The 23,062-nt window shown below is 41.3% G+C and overlaps 1 protein-coding gene across 5 annotated transcripts in view; it reads right to left on the bottom strand.

Moving 5' to 3' along the window:
• The window catches only part of TTC8 (tetratricopeptide repeat domain 8), a gene marked incomplete at its 5' end in the record, with an annotated part of 59,241 nt that overhangs the window by 4,842 nt on the left and 31,337 nt on the right, over window positions 1-23,062 (bottom strand). For all 5 annotated transcript variants that reach the window (XM_080706985.1, XM_080706986.1, XM_080706987.1 and 2 more), the window contains 4 exons: window positions 1,053-1,192; window positions 8,476-8,586; window positions 10,606-10,693; window positions 14,494-14,579. In XM_080706985.1, the coding sequence (XP_080563111.1) occupies window positions 1,053-1,192; window positions 8,476-8,586; window positions 10,606-10,693; window positions 14,494-14,579 (425 nt within the window). The remainder of the gene's footprint in view (window positions 1-1,052; window positions 1,193-8,475; window positions 8,587-10,605; window positions 10,694-14,493; window positions 14,580-23,062) is intronic.

The raw sequence follows: 23,062 nt of genomic DNA, 5'->3' as shown, positions 1-23,062 counted from the left end.
TTTCCCCCAAAAGCTTAGAGAACAAATATAAGATACATACAATCACACGAGTCAAACGCACACATTTCAGCTCTATAAAGTCCTGGTGCTCACGGGCAAATTCCTGAAACCTTCTAATCTAATCTGAGGACTGTGCTTAGCACTCGCCTCTGGTTTTCATGTGGGCTGGATCCTGTGTTTGGCCATCTGTACTTTGTGGTTCAGCTGTGTCTACTGACTTCTGACAGCTTCCAGGGAGGGAGTTGCGGCCGCAGTGAACCACGGTTTTATCCACGTAGCTTCTCACTGCCCCTCAAGAGCCCCATTTTGTCTCCAGGCATCATTAACCCCAAGGGACAAAGGACAAGAGAGTTCAAATAAGCAAATGAAACCCCCGCCGCCCAGCTGCCCTGAGACCTAGCCGGGGGTGGCGGGGAGGGCCAGCTGCACGTGCACGGGACAGCGCCTGCATATTTTATGTTGCCAACATATATTTGGAGAGAATTCTTGCAACTGCTGGTCATCTCCTTGCATGTTGCACAAGGGGTGAACTCATAATTTAAAAATGAATTTTAGAAGCCACATGTTGGATAAAATAAGAATATATATTCAAAAGGCAACCAGTGAGCATGGCTTAGTTAAGACTCTGGAAAAAAAATATTGAGCAAAGGAATATAATACTTTACAAAACAAGACTCTGCCTCAGGTCCTCATGGAGGTCCAGAACTTGAGGTCAACTGCTCTTTGCAAACGTCTTCACTATTTCAATCTCAGTGCCTTCGTGTTTGGTGGTGTTAGTGGAGACTGTGGTAAATGTTGTAAGGACCTACTAAACTGCTGTGCTTTGCTGATACAACGGCTCACTTCATCTGAGTGTTTCTGCAAGATGCCAACATCTGAGCATCTCCAAAGTACTTGAGTCACTTGAACGCTCAAAAGAGATCTGAGAGCTGGAGCTTTGAGATTTGTATGCACACGGTCTATACATTATTGCCCTACGTTTTCCCTGTTTTGATACTGTTTCACCAGGATTTCACAGGAAAGTGAGTCCTCAAATTGAACGTAAAGTGCACCTGTAAAACCTGAGCGCTATCTCCGGCTGATCGGAATAAAAGTGGTTGCTGCCGATGCACGCAATGGCTTCCACGTTAGTGTTGTCTTGTTTCAAGACTTCTTTGTAGAACTCAGCTGCTGATGAACTATTATTCATTTCCTAGTCTCCGCCAAGACACAAAAGCAAGACTTTACTAACAGTGGACAAAAACTTCCAGCCAATTTTAAATTCATTCATTCGACAAATATTTACTGCGAGTCTGCCGTGTGCCGGGACACAATACGAACACCAAGATGACACTGCGGTCTTCAAGGAAGTCATGTCGGGTAGGGAAGACAAATGAATGAATACATATGGGATACAATGCAGAGAGGCTGAGCCAAGTGAAGAGAAACAGAGCAGGCAACGAGGGCGGGAGGGAGGTGGTGTTTCCACAGGGGCGGCCAGGAGGGGCGGCCTGAACACAGATCTAAATAAAGTGATGGAGCAAGACTCCAGCATACTAGGGAAGCTCACCCTGGGCAGAGGGACCAGCAAGTGTGTGAGCCTAAGATGGAAACATCTAGAAGGACCACACAAAGGCGAATGTAAGAGGGAAACATCTAGAAGGACCACATAAAGGCGAGGGTCGGCCGCAGGAACAGCTTCAGATTTTTTCGTTTCTAAGTTGAGAGAAAGTCATTAGAGGGTTGAAAGCAGTGGAGTAACACAATCATAGCGTGCTTGTGTTTTTAAAGAATGACCTAGTGGTTAAGCACAGGACATATCAAGATAGGAAAGAACAGCAACAGGAGACTAAGATTCCAGGAAAGAAATGATGGCACCCCAGATGCAGTTCAAAAATGCACACAGCGATTAAAAGCTGAAGATCCGCCGGGCATGGTGGCGCACGCTTGTAATCCCTAATCCCTGTGCTTGGGAGGAGGTTCAAAGCCAGCCTCGCTGGCTTAAGAGACCCTGTTTCCAAATAAAATATAAAATAGGTCTGGGAGTGTAGCCGGAAGGTAGAAGAGTTCCATCCCCAGGACCACCAAAAAAAAAAAAAAAAAAAAAAAAAGCTGAAGATACTGCCGTGGTTATTAACATTCTATGGCGCTGCTAATCATACATAAGTGCACTGGATATTATCATCTTCATCGTTCTGAGACTGTGCCTAAGTCGCCCAGGCTGGTCTCAATTCCCTGGGCCCCAGCCCTCCTCTTTCCTCAGACTCCACGGAACTGCGCCCGGCTCACCACCTCCGTGTGCAGGTCAGGCTCCACCCCGCGGAGAAGATGCCCCTGCCCTCGCTCCACGTGGCTCTTCTGCCTCTCAACCTACATGACAGTGGTCAGTGTGCTTTTCTTATCTTATGAGGGCTCATATTGTGTTAGGTTTTAATTATATTTTATCAAGTCTAAGAAGTACCATACAATGTTTCTTTGAAAAAAAATTTTGATACTGAAAAACATGGACTTATTCAGACCTAGCTTGTATCACAGATAACAATTTTTCTTTTTCTTTTTCTTTTCTTTTTTTTGGTGGTACTGAGGGGTAGAACCCAGGGGCTTTTCTACCTCTGGGCTATACTCCCAGACCTATTTTATATTTTATTTGAAAACAGGGTCTCACTAAGTTGCTGAGAGCCTCACTAAGTAACTAAGGCTGGCTTTGAACCTGTGAGATCCTCCTGTCTCAGCCTCCCAAGCACTGGGATTACAAGTGTGCGCCACCATGCCTGGCCACAATTTTTCAATTTATGTAAAATACATATGCAAAACAAACTGATTATAGTATCCTTTATATGCAGAGACAAATTCTTCTGAATCCCTTTTTTGTGTGTGTGTGTGGCACTGGGGATGGAACTCAGGGGCATTCTACCTCTGAGCTACACCCCCAGCCCTAATTTTTATTCTTTATTTTGAAACAGGGTCTCACTGAGTTGCAAAGGGCCTAAGTAGTTGAGGCCACCCAAGTGCTAGGATTACAAGCATGTACCACCATGTCTGATTCTTCTGAATCTCTTTTTGATTGCCTATCTATGTCCAGAATTTTCCACACAGTATTTTTCCTTGAATAGAGTTTATTTTATTGGCAACTGATAATTATACTTGTTATAGGGTACAGTGATGATCTGGTATGTATATGTATTGTGGAATGAGCAGATTAACATATCTATCACCTCATACATGTCTCATATCTTTGTAGTGAGAACATTTAAAATATACTTGAAAGTCAGATGTAGTAGCACACACCTATAATCCTAGGACTTGGGAGGCTGAGATGGGAAGATTGCAGGTTCGAGGTCAGCCTCAGCAACTTAGCAAGACCCACAGCAACTTAATGAGACCCCATCTCAAAATAATAAAGGTCTGGGTGTATAGCTCAGAAGTAGAATGCCCCTGGGTTCAGTCCCCAGTAAAACACACACACACACACACACACACACACACACACACACGCTCCTGTACTGTCTCCAGGATTTACACCCACACACATACACACACCCACCTATGCTCCAGTATTGTCTTCAAAACACACACACACACACACACACACACACTCTCCAGTACTGTCTCCAGGATTCTCTTCCAAGCTGCCATTTTGCTCTACCGACAACTGTGCTTTCTTAAATTTGCCAGCAGGTGTCAACAAAAGCTTCCGGGCAACAATCAGGAATAATCACCAAGTTCACCATCACATTTGGTCAACTCTTATGCTGCCAAGAGTAATTGCCAAGTTCCCATATAAGCCACCATGACAACTACATGATGACTGCCCCTGTCCACGGGGATGAGAAGATGCTTTTACTGTTAAGATGCAGTCCCACTTCAGAGATGTTAAAGCTTAATAAAGGCAGCTGGAACTCGGCTGTTGCCTCATCCCTGGGGTGGCTTTACTTGCACGGAGGGTCAGAGCCATGTCTAGGCTGACGGGAAAACAGGAGCCATGGAAAAGACACACTAGGGTGTGTTGATCCAGAACTTCTCTGCAGAAGCACCTAGTCTCCATAGCGCTGACAACATGACTTCGTAAATGAGAATTTATAAGTGTGTGTGCATGGACATTTGTGTTCTGTGAACACGATTCTCTCATTTTTAGCAACTTTGAAGCAATGTGAAACAGCAATGTGTAAAAAAAATCTCCCTCATTCTAATTTATACAAAGAATACATCTGTGTTTCTTCTGGAACTTGTGTGTGGCCTTTTTTAAAGTTTTAACTCTTTTTGTTTGTTTTTTGCTATACTCGAGATTGAGCCCAAGGCTGCTCTATGACTAAACTTTATCCTCGGCCCTTTTTATTTTTTATTTCAAGACACAGTCCTGTTTTGCTAAGCTGCCCAAGCTGGCCTCAAACTTGCAATCCTCTTAGCCTCCTTAGTAGCTGGGATTCTAGGTACGTGCCACCACACCCAGCTAAGTTTTAACTCTTTGAAATTTAAAATCTGTCAGCAATGAAAAGTCTGGCAGTACAAGAAATCATTACTCATTCAGCTTTATTTTAAAATTATGTAATAATCCACTTGGCTTAGAAGGCAAACTTATTGCAGCCTAAATTTTGCTATGTATGAATACATATGGACTCTATTTTCCTCCTTTATTTCTACACTGGAATTGTTTAAATTATCTGGTTCTATAATAGATCTTACTAATATATATTTAAAATAACATTTTCAAGTATATAAATGTCCTTCGAATATATAAGAAACAATATCATTAAGTGATTTTTCCAGTAGTTATTTTTGACCAACTCACAAAATACTAACTATACTTCAATTTTTATTATTAAAATAAAGTAGTAAATATTGCAGTGGTTCTCAAGCTCTGTTATGCCTCAGAATCACCTAGTGAGCTTGTTTAAATAAAAAAAAAAATGCCTCAGCCAGGTGAGGTGGTGCATGCCTGCAATCCCAGTACCAGGGAGGTTGAGACAGGAGGGTCACAGGTTCCCAGCCAGCCTCAGCTACTTAGTGAGGCCCACTGCAACTTAGTGAGACTCTGTTTCAAAATAAAGGATTAAAAAATAGGGATGGGGGTGTAGCTTGGTTGTAGAATATACCTGGATTCAATCCCTAGGTTAAAAAAAAAATACAAATGTCTCAATCTACTTGCCATGATTTTTCAATTCAGTAGGAAGAGGATGAGTTGTACTACTTCTGTGTGTGTGTGTGTGTGTGTGTGTGTGTGTGTGTGTGTGTGTGTATTACTAAGGATTGAACCCAGGGTCATTCTACATCCAGGATACACCTCTAGTTTGTTTATTTTGACACAGTCTTGATAGGTTTTTGAGTCTCCCCTACGTTGCTGAGGCTGGTCTCAAATCTGTACTCTATTGCCTCAGCCTCCCACGTACTGGGATTACAAGCATGCGCCATCACTCCAAGCTGGGTTGTACTTCTGACTCATTCCCGAGGTAATTTTCATACACAGTAAAGTTCAAGGACCACTAAAATAACCTTTTCAGGATCAGGTTTCTGATTTCAAACACATTTCAATGAAGAACAGCTAAAATAAGAGCCTTCCACACAAAATGCCTCAAAAAAACTCAAGACCACCAAAAAATAATTTAGCAAAGGCGAATCATTTTATGCAAGAGTCTGTATAAAACAGAGCAGTGAACTAGAGCAGTACGTGTTCATTTTAAAACAGGAAACAGTTAAGATACAAAACCAAAATGAAAGTAATAAATAAACAGAAGAGAAGAGAACGGAAGATAATCCCTTCAGAGAAAAGCGCGATGTACAGAACGCAAATCCCTCAGGGCATAGGCAGTGTGGGCTGCGATACCAAATAATTCTAAATCCCTTGTCTCAGAAAGAGGAAAGAATCTTCTAGAAATCTCTCAGGTGGTAAGCGTTAGCAGAAGGGAAATTAGCTACGTACATCCAAAGGGAAAGGCCGCACCTAACTATTTCAGGTCTGTGCGAGTCCTGATCGCCCTGCCTGAGCACAACATATTGTCTCTACACTGAGTGTGCTGTACTTCTCTCTCCCTTCAAGGGTAAACTCAGCTCAGAGCAGCAGAAGGAGGGAGCTGGTAAAAGAATCCACTCCGGAGCTGTTCCCTGCCCCAGCCATAGCAACAGTGGCTACGACAGCGGCTTGGAAGGCAACCACATGTTAGAGAGGCGATGGTTCTCTAGCTTTTCCTGCGAGGCACTCCCTGCCCAAGCAGAGGAGGGCAAAGGGGCTGAGTGGCTCGGAAGCCAGAGCCCGAAGGCCCAAGAGCTCCAGTTGCTTCAGGATGACCACCGCCAGATCTGGCACGGATTCCACTGATCTCAAACACTGGCTCATCTTACATCTTTCCTAAGTTTCATGGTCCAAGCTTCATTCATATTCAGTTTAGAGTCCAAGTAAAGACAGAAAAATATGGATAGAATATTCTATACTGATTGATGAAAGTTTATGTATATATTTATCAGAATTATATTTCAAAATCAAAATACATTTTATAGGCAATTTAAGAATATTTTTCACATAAAAAGTAAAACTCATGCTTATTATGGGAAATTTGGGAAAATGCAGAAACTATGAAAAAGAATTTAAATCATTCACATACTATGATGTAGACACAGCAACTATTTTATCATCCACTCCTTCTTAGCAAATCGTTTTAAATATGCCTCACATTTCCAAGAAATTTAAAGATAAAATATGCATTTGTTCTGTATCATATTGGGAGTCCCAAGCAATATGATAGGTTTTTAAAATAAGGTAACTAAAATGAAGAAATAACATTGCATTTGTGCATGACAATTAGTTTATTAGAATATCCAAAAGAATTGGTTAGGATCTTAAAATATAAAGAATAGCTCGCATCAAATCAACTTTAAAAAGGCAATACATTCCTATTTGATAGAAATAATCAAATAGAAAATATGAGAGAAATGTAAGGATTCTATTCATAGCTAGGAATACATCTGAAAAGACCTGAGTCTGTTATTCTTGCAAAGGCCTGCACTTGGTAACTCAGCTGGTTCCCTACATCGATATAGACTTCCCCCAAATGAGGAGAGTAGCTTGCTACTCTTAAACTGTTTGTCTAGCAGGCTTGTGGTCGTCTGAAACTCTGGTTCTTGATAGGCAGAGGATGTCCTTATGACCAGCCCCCGACAGTAACCCTGGGTACCGAGTCTCTAATGAGCTTCCCTGGTAGACAATACTTCTCAGGAGCTGTCACAACACTTGATGCTAGGAGAGATGAGTGCGTCACATGTGCGTGCACTGAGAGAGGACTTGGAAGCCTGCACCGCCTTCCTCTGAGCTTTGTCCCATCAGCCTTTGCCTTTACTGATTTTGCTTCGCATCTTCTTGCTCTGATAAATCTTAGCTGTGAGTATACATGTATGCCGAGTCCTGGGAGCCCTAGTAAACCACCGAATCTCAGAGTGTAAGGTTAGGGGATCCCTCTAATACAACCTCTTTTGGGAGATGACTTCAAGATATTCATTGAAAGACAAAAAAGGATTAAGTGAATAAAGAGCTATGTCATGCTCAAGAATGGGGAAAAAAGCCATCCCACCAGCCATGCCATCATTCATATATTCTACGGAATTCCCATACGCCTCCAGAGTTTGTAATGATTCTTGATGGGTCAATCCTAAAATCAATATGGGAGAATAAAGAGCCAAAAACAACCAAATGCAAAGGAGAAAAACAAAGTGGTAGAACTTGCCCAATCTGATTTTAGAAATTCCTGTAAAGCTACGTTAATTACGCAGCAGAGAAGATAGCTCAGTGGAACTTATCAAGGAATTTGAAAATATGGCCCCAATATTTATAAGAATAAGTAAAAGCTCAAAATAACAAAGATACCAGAGGGTAAGTATTACAAAGCAATGGAAATTGTGTTGGTATAATATTGGTAGAAAGACGGACAAACAGACCAAAGGAAAAGAATAGAAAGCCCCAAGGTATATCCACCCTAGGTGGAAACAAACTGAGATGTGAGGCCTTGGGAAAGGATTGATCAATGTGCTGGGATAACGAGGTATCCATACGAGGTAAACAACTCAAATCTGTATCTTCTACCTTTCTCCATACTCTTCTGTGCGTCTGAAATGCCCCATAATAAAAACTTAGTTCGACTAAATGCACACCAAAATTTCTTAATTCTACTGGTGAATCACAGGCCAACAATCATAGTTTTATAAACTGTTCTGCTTGCTAGGACCCCAAGGGACTATGACCTTATTTAGATAGCACATAACCTCAATTTTACACCACTTTTAAAATAATAGGAAGCACGCCGGGCGTGGTGGCGCACGCTTGTAATCCCCGTGCTTGGGAGGCGGAGACAGGAGGATCGCGCTGGCTTAAGAGACCCTGTTTCCAAATAAAAAGTATAAAAATAGGTCTGGGAGTGTAACCCGTGGGAGTGTAGCCCGGAGGTAGAGGGGCTTCCAGGAACCCCAGTACCACCAAAAATAAAAAATAATAAAAAATAATAGGAAGCTTACCTCGTAGATTCTGGCAATCCCACAAAGCAGGGTAACTTCTCCTGGAAACTTATCTAAGCCTTGTTTGAAAAGATTTAGAGCGGTCACCGGCTGATCCAACAAGATGTAAACCTAAACACAAGACATTTTAGTAAGAGCATCAGTTCCTAAAATGGTATCTGTATGCCAACATTATAATCACTGCTCAGTAGCACCCTACCTTCCAGCTATTATCGCAAAGACAATCGTGTTATCTCAACATGTCATACATAAAACTAATTTATCCCTCCAGCAAATACTTCTTATGGGTTACTCCAGCCAGAGACGGAGCAACTACCAGGGAAGGCTGAGGGGAGATCCTTGAGGCTAGAACAGACACGAGCATGTCTGTGAGCCGGCAGGAAGGGACCAGTCAGGAGTCACGCTGAGGATAACAGAGAAAGACAGGATGACCCGCGGGACAGCCCGAAACCAAAGCAGTGCCAGGCGGGTTCTGGGCCTTGCTAAATCGCCGAGGCTGGCCTTAAACCCGTGACCCTCCTACCTCAGCCTCCCAGGTACTGGATTATAGGTGTGCACTGATGCACTCAGCTCTTATTTCTTTGTCCTATTTTTTTTTTCTTTTTTGGTGGTACTGGGGTTCCCGGAAGCCCTTCTACCTTCGGGCTACACTCCCAGACCTATTTTTACATTTTCATTTGGAAACAGGGTCTCCTAAGCCAGCGCGCGCGGCTGGCTTCGAACCTGTGCGATCCTCCTGTCTCTGCCTCCCAAGCGCGGGGATAACAAGCGTGCGCCACCACGCCCGGCTCTTTGTCCTATTTTTTTTTTTTTTTTTTTTTTTTGGTGGTACTGGGGTTCCTGGAAGCCCTTCTACCTCCGGGCTACACTCCCAGACCTATTTTTACATTTTTATTTGGAAACAGGGTCTTCTAAGCCAGCGTCCGGGGCTGGCTTCGAACCTGCACGATCCTCCTGTCTCTGCCTCCCAAGCTCAGGGATTACAAGCGTGCGCCACCACGCCCGGCTCTTTGTCCTATTTTTTAATTTAGAACATTCTTAAAGATACAGCAAGATGATGTCAACCATTTCTTCGCCAAATGCTTTTTTTTTTCTTTTCAAAGTAGCCTTTAGTAAAGTCAGGAAGTAACTTTACCTCAATACAGTTACAGATTTCTTATCTAAAATGCTTGGGACTAGAAGTGTTTTGGATTTCAGATATTTTTGGATTTTGGAAGGTTTGCATATAAACATGATGAAATATAGTAGGGATGGGAACCCACGTTGAATGACAAAATTAATCTGTATTTCAGCTCTATCTTGTATCCATCGCCTGAAGGTAATTTTATACAATATTTTCAGTGTGCCTGCATTTTGGCTGCAACCCATCATATGACATTAGGTGTGCAATTTTCCTCTTGTGGAATCATACCAGCACTTAAAAAGTTTCAGATTCAGATATTAGTTAGGAATGCTCAACATGTACTGAAAATTCCAGATGGCCCTTCCCTCTGCCACAGCCATGGATGGCACTGTGCGCAGTCACTGGGGCCTGGGGGCCAAGACACCTGGGTTTGGATGCTGGCTGTCGACAGCCCAGCAATCCTGAAAACGCGCCCTCCTGAAGTCTCACTTTCCTTAGGACTACAGAGGAAATTCTAAAACCTACATTGCAGGATTGTTGTGAGGGTTAAATTATATTTCACAAACAAGGAACCTGATACAATTTTACACTGAGTAGGAAATAAAGGGGAAATGAGACATTTTATTACTACAGCAGCTGAGTAACTAAGGACCTAGTAAAGATGGTCCCTGTTCTCTCCAACCTGCTCAGGTATGAGACGAAAACGTTGGAGATCAGCATTCTCTCTAGGACCCATGACTCATGAGGCAGTGAGCCTGTGGTATTTCCTTCTGTCCTAATGGGCAAACTTCAAAAGGAGTTTTCTTATTTTTCATGGAAATCAGCTTCTTCTGAGCTGGTTACCCTCCATTTGTTGCTCACTAAATATTCTAAATATGCTGAAAGAAGAATAACTTAAATTTGAACATATTAACTTGCCAAATATTCCTGATGGAACTGGCAACTCTTCCCAGGCAATGGCCAGAATGATAAGACAGAGTTCACTCAAATTAAGAATATTTACTTACTTTTGCCAAATAGAGAAATGTATCTACCATTTCCTGCTGCTTCAGGGCTGATTTAAACTGTTTTTCTGCTTCACGATACATTCCTAACCTAAAGACAGCCATTTAAAAAAAAATAGACATTCAATTTAAAATAAATACATCATTTCTTTAAGCCCTGAAGATATGAACAGAGACAAATTATAAGAATAAGCATATGCCCAAGAAAACAGTGCTGTGCTCACACATTCATACGTGTGTTGATAGTTTGGTGTCTCCCACACTCACGGCTACCTAATCTTCAAATGGTGTGTAAAGAGCCCGTCTGCAGCCTAGTCACGGCCGGACTAATGGATGCCAGTAAGCCAGGTCAGATCAGTTCACTACCCAAAGAGCTTATGCTCGGCTGAACATATGGCAAGAGACCTGAATAAATGCTTACGGTGTCCACTTTCCTGGAAGAACAGAAAGATGATGTTCTATTGAAAACACCTTCTGGTCTGAGATTAAAAACCCATCTTTTAGTTATCCTTAAATTATTTTGATGTGATAATTGCCACATCAAATGGTATATAACTATGCTATTTCATTATTCTAGAAACCTTTTTCTTTTTCATTTTAGGTATCTGATATTGATTATCCTGGTCTGTGAATCTGGAATTTGCTCCTGGAATAATTATGACCGTCCTGACAGTAGTGTACAACTCTCCTGCCCAGGAAAGATTTTATAACCTCTATTTTTAAAATTTTTTATTGGTGCATTATATTCCTACATCATATTGGGATAAAAAAAAACTTGTGTGTACATACATGTACACATCGCTGATTTAACCCCTACCCAATTCCCACCCCATTCCCTCCCCATCCCTCCTTCCCTTGCTTGGCTTAGTGGTTGACTTTGATATGTTTAAGAGATTTTATATCCTCTAAATTAGCCAATAAAGCACACTGGGCTTTCATTCAGCCTGCCCTTAACAGACCTGTCAGGCTTTCTCATAACTACTCCTAGCCACATAAGAGCTTAGATATAATAATGATTTATTTTATGAAATAAAGTCAAAATGATACACAGTATGTATAAAGTATGCAAGTAGTGAGAGATATGGGCACACATGTAGCCTGGGACCAGATCACCGAGCCTCACTTAAAATCCACACTTCATTCTAGGGGCGGTGGAGGATGGCCAAGGAATCCAGGAACAGCTGTGTTTTCTGTTGGTTTTGGTTTTCTCCACAGTTACTCTCACTGTATTTAGGAAGAGTTGATGGGGCAAGAGATTGGAGGCAGAAAACCCTGGTAAGAAGTTACTGTAAAAACTCAAGCAGCCGACGTGGTGGCGCATGCTTGTAATCCCCACGCTTGGGAGGCAGAGACAGGAGGATCGCGCAGGTTGGAAGCCAGCGGCGCACGCTGGCTTAGGAGACCCTGTTTCCAAATGAAAATGTAAAAATAGGTCTGGGAGTGTAGCCCGGAGGTAGAAGGGCTTCCAGGAACCCCAGTACCACAAAAAAAAAACAAAAAAACCTCAAGCAAATGATACCGAGACAAAATCAGGGCGTTGAGTGGGTGTGGGCAGCAAGGGAGCAGCTTCGAGGGCTACTGCAGGGGCAGAATCAGAACCACCTGATCAGCAGGAGAGGGAGAAATCAGTTTCAGGCCACGGAGTCATAAAGCGCCCTTGGCCCCTCCAGGAATCCCAACCCTCTTTCCCAGCACCCCCTTGGGTTCTGCACTCGCTTCGCTCACATGGAGACCACACGTGTAATTATCCACTGCCTAAACCAACTTATAATGAACCAGTTCTTCATTAGAAGGGGCCATCTAATGAATCTTTGTAATCCTATTTAATGAGAGTCGTTGCTCACTAAATATTTTATCGAGCGAATGAGTGCGTAATAAAGATAGTTCTGAAGGTATTAAAGAACAGAGAATAATAGTAACAATGTAAGGAGAGGTACTTTTAAATGTTATCATAGACGGTGGCAGAAGAAACTGAAGTTGTGCTTTCCTTTAATTATTAAAGATTTCTGAAAGTTCTTCTTGGAAGCTTGAGATTTCAAGACTGTCTTTAGGAATTATATTCATAATAGTTTAATGTTATGATGGGCTAAAATTACCTTCTGGCAGAAAACACTTCCTCAATCTAGCAGTAGGAAAATTACTTTGGAGCTCTCTGTGAATGTCTAAATGGCAAGTTGTCTTAATTTCAACAGCAGAACATAAGCATCCTCTGCGTGCCATTTCTAGTCTTTCTTTTCCCCAAAGCATCTAAATGACAACTGAAGTTTATTAATATTGAAGTGTGCCGAGTACTGAAGTCTACCTTGTTTTTGAAGCACAGAAGATAAATTTTATCTTTATAAAATATAATCATTCATTTGTCTTGGGTTTTCTAAATGATAGTGAAATGTGCTTTTTTTTTTTTTTTTTTTTTTGGTGGTACTGGGGTTCCTGGAAGCCCTTCTACCTCCAGGCTACACTCCCAGACCTATTTTATATTTTTTATTTGGAAACAGGGTCTCTTAGCCAGCGCGGCTGGCTTCGAACCTGCGCGATCCTCCTGTCTCCGCCTCCCAAGCGCGGGGATTACAAGCGTGTGCCACCACGCCCGGCCTGAAATGTTCTAAATGCATCTCAGTATCACCAGGAAGTTTTGGATTCTATGTACTAGCTGCTGTATACATATTCATAAGATTAGTTACAATTTTTCTGACTCTCAAATGATTTGATTAGAAATGGATTTGAACATTAGGTGAATATAAGAACATCCAGGTCATTGGTAAGGGCTAATTTGGTAATGTGCATGTATGCCTCTACCATCTTTTACTCCATTAGGATGTATGACTATAATACACCAATAAAATTCTTTTTTCAAAAATCCACTTAGGAAAAAAAGAATATTCAGATCCTAGAGAAACAATATGGAAATGTGTAAATAGAGAACTGGGAACAAAAAGTGGAGCTGACTATCTTGCTCCCCCACTTACTTAGATATATGAAATTGGTTAAGACACTTTATTATCGTGAGGCTCAATTTTTCTCATCTGGGAAACTAAGAGTAGGAGATGCTGCGTGATTTAAGTGAGATGATGTAATATATGAACAAACTAGCTCCTTTCTTCCTTCCTTCCTTCCTTTCTCTCTTTCTTCTTCTCTCTCTCCCTCCCTCCTCCCTCTCCCCCTCCTCTCTCTTTCCCTCTAGTACTGGGAATTGACCCCAAAAGCATTCTACCTCGTGTGTGTGTGTGTGTGTGTGTGTGTGTGTGTGTGTGTGTGTGATACTGACGATGGAACCCAGGGGCATTCGACCTCCGAGCTACACTCTCAGCCCTATATTTCATTTTTTGTTTTCAAACAGGGTCTCACTGAGTTGCAAAGGGCCTAAGTAGCTGAGGTTGTCTGAAAACTGCGATCCTCCTGTCTCAGCCTCCCAAAGGCTGAGATTACAAGTGTGTGCCACCATACCTGGCAAGGGTGTTCTACCTCTGAGCTACACCCCCAGGCCCATTTTTAAAATTTTGTATTTCGAAAACAGAGTCTTGTAAAGTCAGCACACAAGACTGGAATCAACAGACTCAGTTGTGGCCCCAGGTTCGCTTACCAGCTCCTGCTGAGACATCACAGCCACAGTTGGGCCTCAGCCTCTTCGCCTGAAAGAGGAGCTGGGTTGATGGGCTCAAAGCCTCACACCCCCAGCTATACTTTTGGTATTCTTACATCAGTTCTTACTGCTGCTGTGTGACGGTTAAGTAAATGCTTTCTCAGGAAAGTCAAAGACAAAGGTCTCATTTCTTCATGAGGAAATCTATCCCCCCGAAAAGGTAACAGATTTTAGACTCTTAAAACTTATTACCACTTCCAAGCTCTTCACTGAAAAAAAAAAAAAAAAGAAAAAAAAAGTCAAATATCTACCTGTAGTAACATTTTCCAAGCTGTACTTTCCACCACCAGTCCTTGTACTGAGAGTGCTCGGTGGACAGGGCAGCCAGATCCAATGCCTTTGAAAACAATTCATTTCAGATTAGGACTTTCTTTTCTAACAATAAACAGAAAGATAAATAATGAAATAAACCATGCAATTACCATCAGTCAAAATACACATTAGAAATCAGACAAAACCCGGGCTGCTCATGTTTCCAGATGGCCCCACCAATTCCCCTAAAGATTCAGTTCCAGATCTGAGGGCTACGGCAGACGAGTTAGGAACACCCATCAAAGGGGAGCAGAGGCACAGTGCCTTTCAATGTGATTTTAGTATACAAGGTGCAAAACTGATTTTTTTTTTTTAAGTTCTGGGGATAGAACCCAGGGGCATTTTACCTCTGAACTACACCCCCAGCCCTATTTTCTATTCTTTATTTTGAAACAGGGTCTCACTGAGTTGCAAAGGGCCTCACTAAGTGGCTGAAGTTGTCCTCGAACAGCGATCCTCCTGTCTCAACCTCCTAAATGCTGGGATTACAAGCATGGGCTCATGACGGCTAGCATGCCTGGCTACAAAATTGATTTTTCAAACCTCCTAAGTTGTTTTTCACTCTTTCCCCACTATTTTCTAACAATCCAAAAAGCCTTCAAAATCAGTGGCAGTTCGGCCTGTGTTACGTGAGACAAGCCCAACTGCGGTCTGCGCTGTAAAGACAGATGTAGAGAAACAGAAAGAGCACATAAGCAGATATAAAGAGGTTTGGAAAACGGGATCAGGAAGAAGAGTGACTGCTATCAACAGCCATCATCCCATTATTCTGACATCCCCTTACCGTCTAGTAATTCTAACGGCCAAACTTCTTTTTGCTACATGCTAAAAAAAAAAGATCTCCCCCTAACCGCTTTCATATTTTACCTTTGTTTATCCTACATCTTTTTTTTTTTTTTTTTTCCTGCTACTGGGGATGGAACCCAGGGGCATTCTACCTATTTTATTTTTTATTTTGAAACAGGGTCTCACTAAGTTGTTGACAGCCTGGTCAAGTCACTGAGGCTGCCCTCAAACCTGCAATCCTCCTGTCTCTGCCTCCCAAATATCGGGGTCACAGGGGTATCTCGCCACACGCAGCTTCTTCCTCTTATATCCTTTAGTTTGTACATTCCAGTGTTTACTCAGGATTAGATAAGGAGATGGCCAAATAGTTATTAGAGTTTTATTTTGTTAGTTTTTTGTTTGTTTGTTTGTTTTGTTTTTGTGGTACTAGGAGTGGGACCTAGGGGCATTCTATCTCCAAGCTATACCCCATCCCTATTTTATTTTTATTTTGAAACAAGGTCTCACTAGGTTGATTAGAGTCTTGTTACTTGCTGAGGCTGTCCTTGAATGGGCATTCCTCCTATCTCAGCCTCCCAAGTACTGGGATTACAGCATGCACCACCACGCCCGGTGGCATGAGGGTCTTAAACAGAGGAAGTAGAAAGCTTTGACAAGGAGAAAGCAAATTAGCCTTTCTGCCAATTTAAAGCTCAAAGGTATTTGAAGCCCCTTAGTGACTAGAAGCTATAGTTAGTTAGTGAGGATTCTGATTTCAATACTTATTATTCTTTCTCTCAAGGTTGAAAACTTATTCTGTAGCCAGTGTTGATATAATCAGGATCTGCAATAACTCAGTTAAAGGAACTCTTCCTCATTTCCGTTATCTCAGAATGCACCCCATATCACTGTCCACTTTTTAACATTAACTCTTAGCTCCTACTGTAAAATTAATTACTTTTCTGTGTGTTCCCCATCTTTTCTTGCTCCAGGGGAGACCTCTAAATATGCAAACCCCTTATAAAGGAATGTCGTCGCCATGCTGTGCCTCTAATGGACTTGGAAAATCAACATCGGGACTTGAAAGCTATGGAAATTAAAAACAAGTCACACACTGCTTTCTTATGCTTATGTTTCTGGCCACCCTGCCCCACCCAGAAATAAAAATGACAGCAAAAAATGAAAAGTATGACTTCAACTAGCATCATCTCTGGAACTACTGGGGAAATGTGTTTTCAGTCAATTCAAGTACGGCATGCGTGATAAATATCTGAACATATTAATTGAATTCAACATTTATAAAGACACACTCCAGCAAAAAGATCACATTTAATATAAATAAACCTTCTATTTTTTTTTATTATTTTTTGGGGGGTTCCTGGAAGCCCTTCTACCTCTGGGCTACACTCCCAGACCTATTTTTATATTTTTATTTAGAAACAGGGTCTCCTAAGCCAGCGCGCGCGGCTGGCTTCGAACCTGCGCAATCCTCCTGTCTCCGCCTCCCAAGCGCGGGGATTACAAGCGTGCGCCACCACGCCCGGCAACCTTCTATTTTTTTAAAAAACGAAAGATGTCACTCAAATTTCTTTTCATATCCTAACTTCCCGAGGCTGTATTTAGTGCTTATTACAGGCAGCTAATTTTGCATACAAATATGGTCCTGAGACAAGCCTTCCGAGGGAGGACAAATGTTTGTGGGGATCCAATTCAGGAAAAATAGAAATTACTGACACAGAATAAAATGGCTTAAGAGCTCCTTTTAATCATCACTGTATCGTCTTCACATAAGGAATGAGGCTGTGCTAGAGAAAAGCATTTGTGGTGATTTCAAGGGGGCCCTGGGCTCCCTGTGCAGACCCTTCCTTTCCAATCTCTTCTGCTGCTCTGCAATGTTGCTGTGCTCATAAGGGGCACTCAAGGATGACTTGTTGATTGAATTGGTTGTTTTCTTTGTTTTGGATCCATGTCAGAAAAACGTAAGAACCAAAGAAAAAAACTTTTGTCAAAAATAGCTTAAGAATCAAACAAAACTGTCACCGTAAAATTATAATTTATAATAAAAATTTTAAATTAAAATTAAAATTTATAATTAATAGCTACTAACATTTAAAATTTTAAAGTGTGACAGATCTGTATTTCTTTAAAGTCTTTCTCAATTTTTTATTTTTTATTGAACATTAATGGTATACATTTAAACTATACTTGGTGCCCTCTCCCTCCCCCAGCTCCTGTTTTCCCTTCCCCCCTCCCACTAATGATTATCCAGGGTAACCATGCCATATTCATAATTTTACACATAATCGGATGTAGACCCTCATTAATCAAGTTCAGTCTTCCTCCTCCCCTATCTTTCCATTCCATTCAAGTTTTGCTGGTATTTCCCCTCCATTACATGGAGTACCACTGGTATCCTCTATGTTCCGTAGTTTGTCAATTTTTTAAAATAGATGCTTAGCCGGGCGTGGTGGCGCACGCTTGTAATCCCCGCGCTTGGGAGGCAGAGACAGGAGGATCGCGCAGGTTCAAAGCCAGCCGCGCGTACTGGCTTAGGAGACCCTGTTTCCAACTAAAAATGTAAAAATAGGTCTGGAAGTATAGCCTGGAGGTAGAAGGGCTTCCAGGAACCTCAGTACCACCAAAAATAAATAAATAAATAAATAAATAAATAAATAAATAAATAAATAAATAAATAAAATAGATGCCTATAAATTTACATTTAAAATATTTGAATAGTTTAATAAAACTATATTGTATATATTTATTTCTTCATTCATTTATGGGGGGTTACTAGGGATCAAAACCAGGGGTGTTCAAACTCTGAGCTAAAACCCCAGCCCTTTTTCTTTCTTTTTTTTTAGTTTTATGTGGAACATACTGAAAATGGCATGCATTCAGACTGTGCTTGGTGTCCTCTCCCTCCCCCACCTCCCCTCTTCCCTCCCAACAATGAGTGTCCAGGTTAACCACGCTATATTAATATTTTTACACAAATTTGGATGTAGCTCCTTCATTAATCAACCTCAACCTTCTTCCTCTCCTATCTTTCCATTCTAGCTTTGGTGAGGTTTCCCCTCCATTATCTGGAGTCCCTCTGGTATCCCTAATGCTCCCTACTTTGGGCATATTAGAGAAAACATAAGACCCTTCTCTTTCTGTGCTTGGCTAATCTCACTTAACATTATGTTCTCCAGGTCTTTCCATTTTCTTGCAAATGACGTGATTTTGTTCTTCTTTATAGCTGAGTAGAATTCCATTGTGTGTATTTCCCCTAATTTTGCAATCCATTCATCTGTTTATGGAGACCTAGGTTACTTCCATATTTTGACTATTACGAATTGTGCTGTTATGAACATGGGTATGCATATGTTGCTATAGTTCCCTGATTTAGACCTGTTTGGGCAAATACCCAGGAGTGGTATAGCCGGATCATATGGTGGAGCTATTCCCAGTTTTCTAAGGAGTCTCCACACTTATCTCCATAGTGGCTGAACTAGTTTGCGCTCCCACCAACAGTGTAAAAGAGTTCCTCTTTCCCCACATCCTCGCCAGCATTTGTTGTTATTCGACTTCTTTATGCTTGCCACTCTGATTGGGGTTAGATAGAATTCAGAGTAGTTTTGATTTGCATCTCCCTGGTGGCTAATAATGTTGAACATCTTTTCATGTATCTAGTGGCCATTTGTGTGTGTGTGTGTGTGTGTGTGTGTGTGTGTGTGGTGCTGGGGATGAAATCCAGGGGCCTTCTACCTCCAGGCTATACTCCCAGATCTATTTTATATTTTATTTGGAAACAGGGTCTCACTAAGTTGCTGAGAGCCTCACTAAGTAGCTGAGGCTGGCTTCGAACCTACACGATCCTCCTGTCTCAGCCTCCCAAGTTCTGAGATTACAAGTGTGTGCCACCACTCCCGGCTCTCTACTGGCCATTTGTATCTCTTCTTTTGTGAAGTGTCTATTCAGTTCAGTTGCCCATTTCTTGGTTGGGTTGTTTTGCTAGTGTAGAGTCTTTTGAGCTCTTTTTATATTCTAAATATTAGTCCTCTATCAGAGTGGTGGCTGGTAAAGATCTTCTCCCATTCTGTAGGCTTCCTCTTTAGGTTCTTGACGGTTTCCTTTGAGGAGAAGAAACTTTTTAGTTTGATGCCATCCCACTTGTTAATTCTTGCTTTAATTTCCTGCACTTTGGAGGTCTTGTTGAGAAAGTTACTGCCTGTGTTTATATGTTGGAGAGTTGAGCCTATGCCCTCCTCTAATAACTTCACAGTCTCTGGTCTAATTTCTAAGTCTGTGATCCATCTTGAGTTGATTCTTGTGCAGGGTGAGAGGTAAGGATTTAGTTTTATTTCTTGTTTTAGAGCGAGGTCTAGCTAGGTTGCTAGAGTCTCACTGCTCTCCGAGGCTGTCCTCCAACCTGCCATCCTCTTGTCTCAGCCTCCCAAGGACTGGAATGATAGGCGGGCGCCACCAGGCCCAGATGCTCACCTTATATTTTCTTAAAGTTCAAATACTTCAGAGTCTTCTCTTAGCTATCTATAATAGTATTCTCCCTATTTGTGTAGAAACAAATAATAAAGTCACCAGCCCACATGCCAGTGGGCCTTTGTCAAGTGTCCCCCAAACAGGAAAGTATCAAGAGCTCAAGGACAGAAGTTTAGGTTTCCACAGATGATCAGTTTTGTTCTTTCTTAATATTTAAAAGCCACTCTACAGTACTCTTATATTCATTTATAATGTTCTCTATATTTATGTAAAATATTTACTTTTCACTGTCACCTGTCACTTTTATTTTATAATACTCTCATGGGTACATTATAGTGAAGTACTTTATTTTATAGAAATTGGAGGCCATCCAACATAACCACTAGAAATGTACCTCCAATTTCTCAAGCATGTTAAAAAACAGAATTCTTATTTTCTTTTCCTGGGTGAAATTGCAAAACATACATAAGGGGGGGGAGCATGCTTTGTGCTCATTATCTAAACCCTTCTTCCACGCAGAAAAATAACACTTGTAGTAAAACCTAACTGACATTTGAATGGCACAATCTGGTCCACGAGAGCACTGTGCTTGTCGAGCCAGAGGAGAGGAAGAGAACCGCCACCGGGCCTCTCTGCCTCCGGCCAGCACCAATACGTGGGCACCCGTGGGTATTTGTTTAAAAATACACCAGCCAGTTAATAAATCAGTAAATAGGAAGGAATACAGAGGAATCTATAGTTTGTACTTTTCACTAAGCAAAACAAAAAAAAAAATTGCTTCACTACATGTTCTACAATGTAGTTACTAGGGGTAAGCAGATGAAAATGAGGGTGGAATTACATGCATTTTCTTATATTTCTGTATCAAATTTATAGCTAAATTTATATATGAAAAGTTGCTACAACACTATTATTATTATTATTACTATTATTATTATTATTATTTTAGTGGTATTGGGGTTCCTGGAAAACCTTCTATCTCCGGGTTACACTCCCAGACCTACTTTATATTTTATTTGGAAAAAGGGTCTCTCAAGCCAGCAAGGCTGGCTTCGAACCAGCGCGATCCTACTGTCTCTGCCTCCCAAGCGCCGGGATTACAAGCGTGCGCCACCATACCCAGCTCCAAAAAGAAAAAGAAAAAAAAGAAAAGAGAAAAGAGAAAGACAGTGTAATTAGAATCAGTCTCCATTAGGACCGTGAAGCCTTGTTATTTCCTTTACTGTTGCAATCCCAGCTGCTGGAAGAAGGCAGGCAGTCAACAAATAGAAAATGGGCACAATCTGAACCTCACGGTACTACGATTTCCACTTTTAAGTAACACCTCCTAGTATGTCATAAGGATGGCAGAATTATAATTCTACTGAACATGCTGAATGGCACACTTTGGCTTAATATTAAAAATAAACATCTTTCTGTGTGTGTGTGTGTGTGTGTGTGTGATAGAGAGAGAGAGAGAGAGAGAGAGAGAGAGAGAGAGAGAGAGAGAGAGATTGATTGATTAGGGATTGAACCTAGGGCTGCTCTACCTCTGAACTATACCCTGAGCCCTTTCTTTTTCTTTTCATTTTTGGAAAAACAGGGTCTAAGTTGCTGAGGGCCTCGACAAGTTGCTGAGGCTGGCCTTTAACCTGCATTCATCCTGTCTCAGCCGGATGACAGGTATATGCACCACCATACCCTTGTTAATTTTTATAATTTTTATTAGTTTTATTATAAATGATGATTTTAATGGCTGCATAAAACTCTGTCATGCTACTTATTATATCCCACCAAACTCATTCTCCATCACTGAGCATTTAGGTTGTTTTCCAAATAATTTTGCTACTACTTGTGACACTATCGCGGACATCACTCTACTTTTCCTAAAATTCTCTGACAAGTGAAATGGGAAAAACAAAGTAAATAAAAACCTTTATGGCTACCTGCTTTATACTGTCATATTATTTTCCAAATTGTACTCTTCACAACATCGTCTAAAAGTAAACAGCAACTTCCTACATTCTCCTCGAGCATCCGAAGCTGTTTTGCTTTACACCTTTGTTGTTGGTGAGAAAGTACATCTCTAGTGTGCTCGTTTACTGGCATTTTCTCTGATGTAAACTGTTGTTTGAGTTATTTTCATTTTCATACGATTTCTTAAAAATCAAATAATCTTTTTAAAACTGTAACAAACAATATTTTAAAATCACATGTAAAGTCCGTATTTCCCCTCCTGATGTCCCTTCGGCTTTGTTTCTGCTCACTATATAGAAATCAGACATATTGAGTCGGTGAGGTTTTTTCCTTTGTGATTGTTTTAGTAGATGTGATTTTCCACCATGACTCGGGCTCCCTTGTCAAAAACCAACTGGCTCACGTGTGAGGATTTGCGTCTGTATCTTTCGTTCTCGTTCTATTCCATTTGTCTATGTTTGTGTTTGTGTCTACACCGTCCTGGTTTTGTCACTACCTCTATCTACAATCTGAAATGGGGGATTGAGATGCCTCCAGCGCGGCTCCGACTGTCAGAATTGCTTGGTTCTGGCCTCTTGTTTTTCCATGTGAACTGTTTTTCTATCTCTATGAAGAACATTGTTTTTTTTTTCTTTTTTTTCACTACTGGGGATTGAACCCAAGGGCACTGAACCTCTGAGCTACACCCCTGGCCTTACTTTCCAGGTTTCTTATTTTTGAAACAGGGTCTCACTGAATCACGAAGGGCCTCACTAAGTAGCCGTCCGCAAACAGTGATCCTCCAGTCTCAGCCTCCTGAATGCTGGGATTACTAGTGTGTGCTACCATGCCTGGCTGACACTGGTATTTTGATAAGGATTTCGTTGACACTTAACTGTTTTTGGTAGTATGGTAATTTTGACAATATGTATTTGACAATCCAAGAACATGGGAGGTTTTCCCATCGTCTAAGGTCTTCTTCAATTTCTTTCTTAAAAGTTCTATAATTTTAGCTAGGTATGGCAGTACACACCTGTAATCTTAGTACTTGGGAGGCTGAGACAGAAAAATCACAGGTTCATAGCCAGCCTCGCCAATTTAGTGAGACCCTTCACAACTTGGTGAGACCCTGTTTCAAAATAAAAAATTATACCAAGGGGGTGTAGTTCAGTGGTAGAATGCCCCTGAGTTTAATCCTCAGTAACACACACCCACACACACACACACACACACACACACACACGCACACGCACTCAAAAATGTTCTATAATTCTCATTGTAGAGGACTTTACCTTCTTGGTTAGATTTATTCCTAATTTTTGAGGC

This window comes from Muscardinus avellanarius, assembly GCF_963383645.1.
Source record: "Muscardinus avellanarius genome assembly, chromosome: 12".
Lineage (NCBI taxonomy): Eukaryota > Metazoa > Chordata > Mammalia > Rodentia > Gliridae > Muscardinus > Muscardinus avellanarius.
The sequence above is the reverse complement of the archived record's forward strand: the minus strand, read 5'-3'. Positions and strand labels throughout refer to the sequence as shown.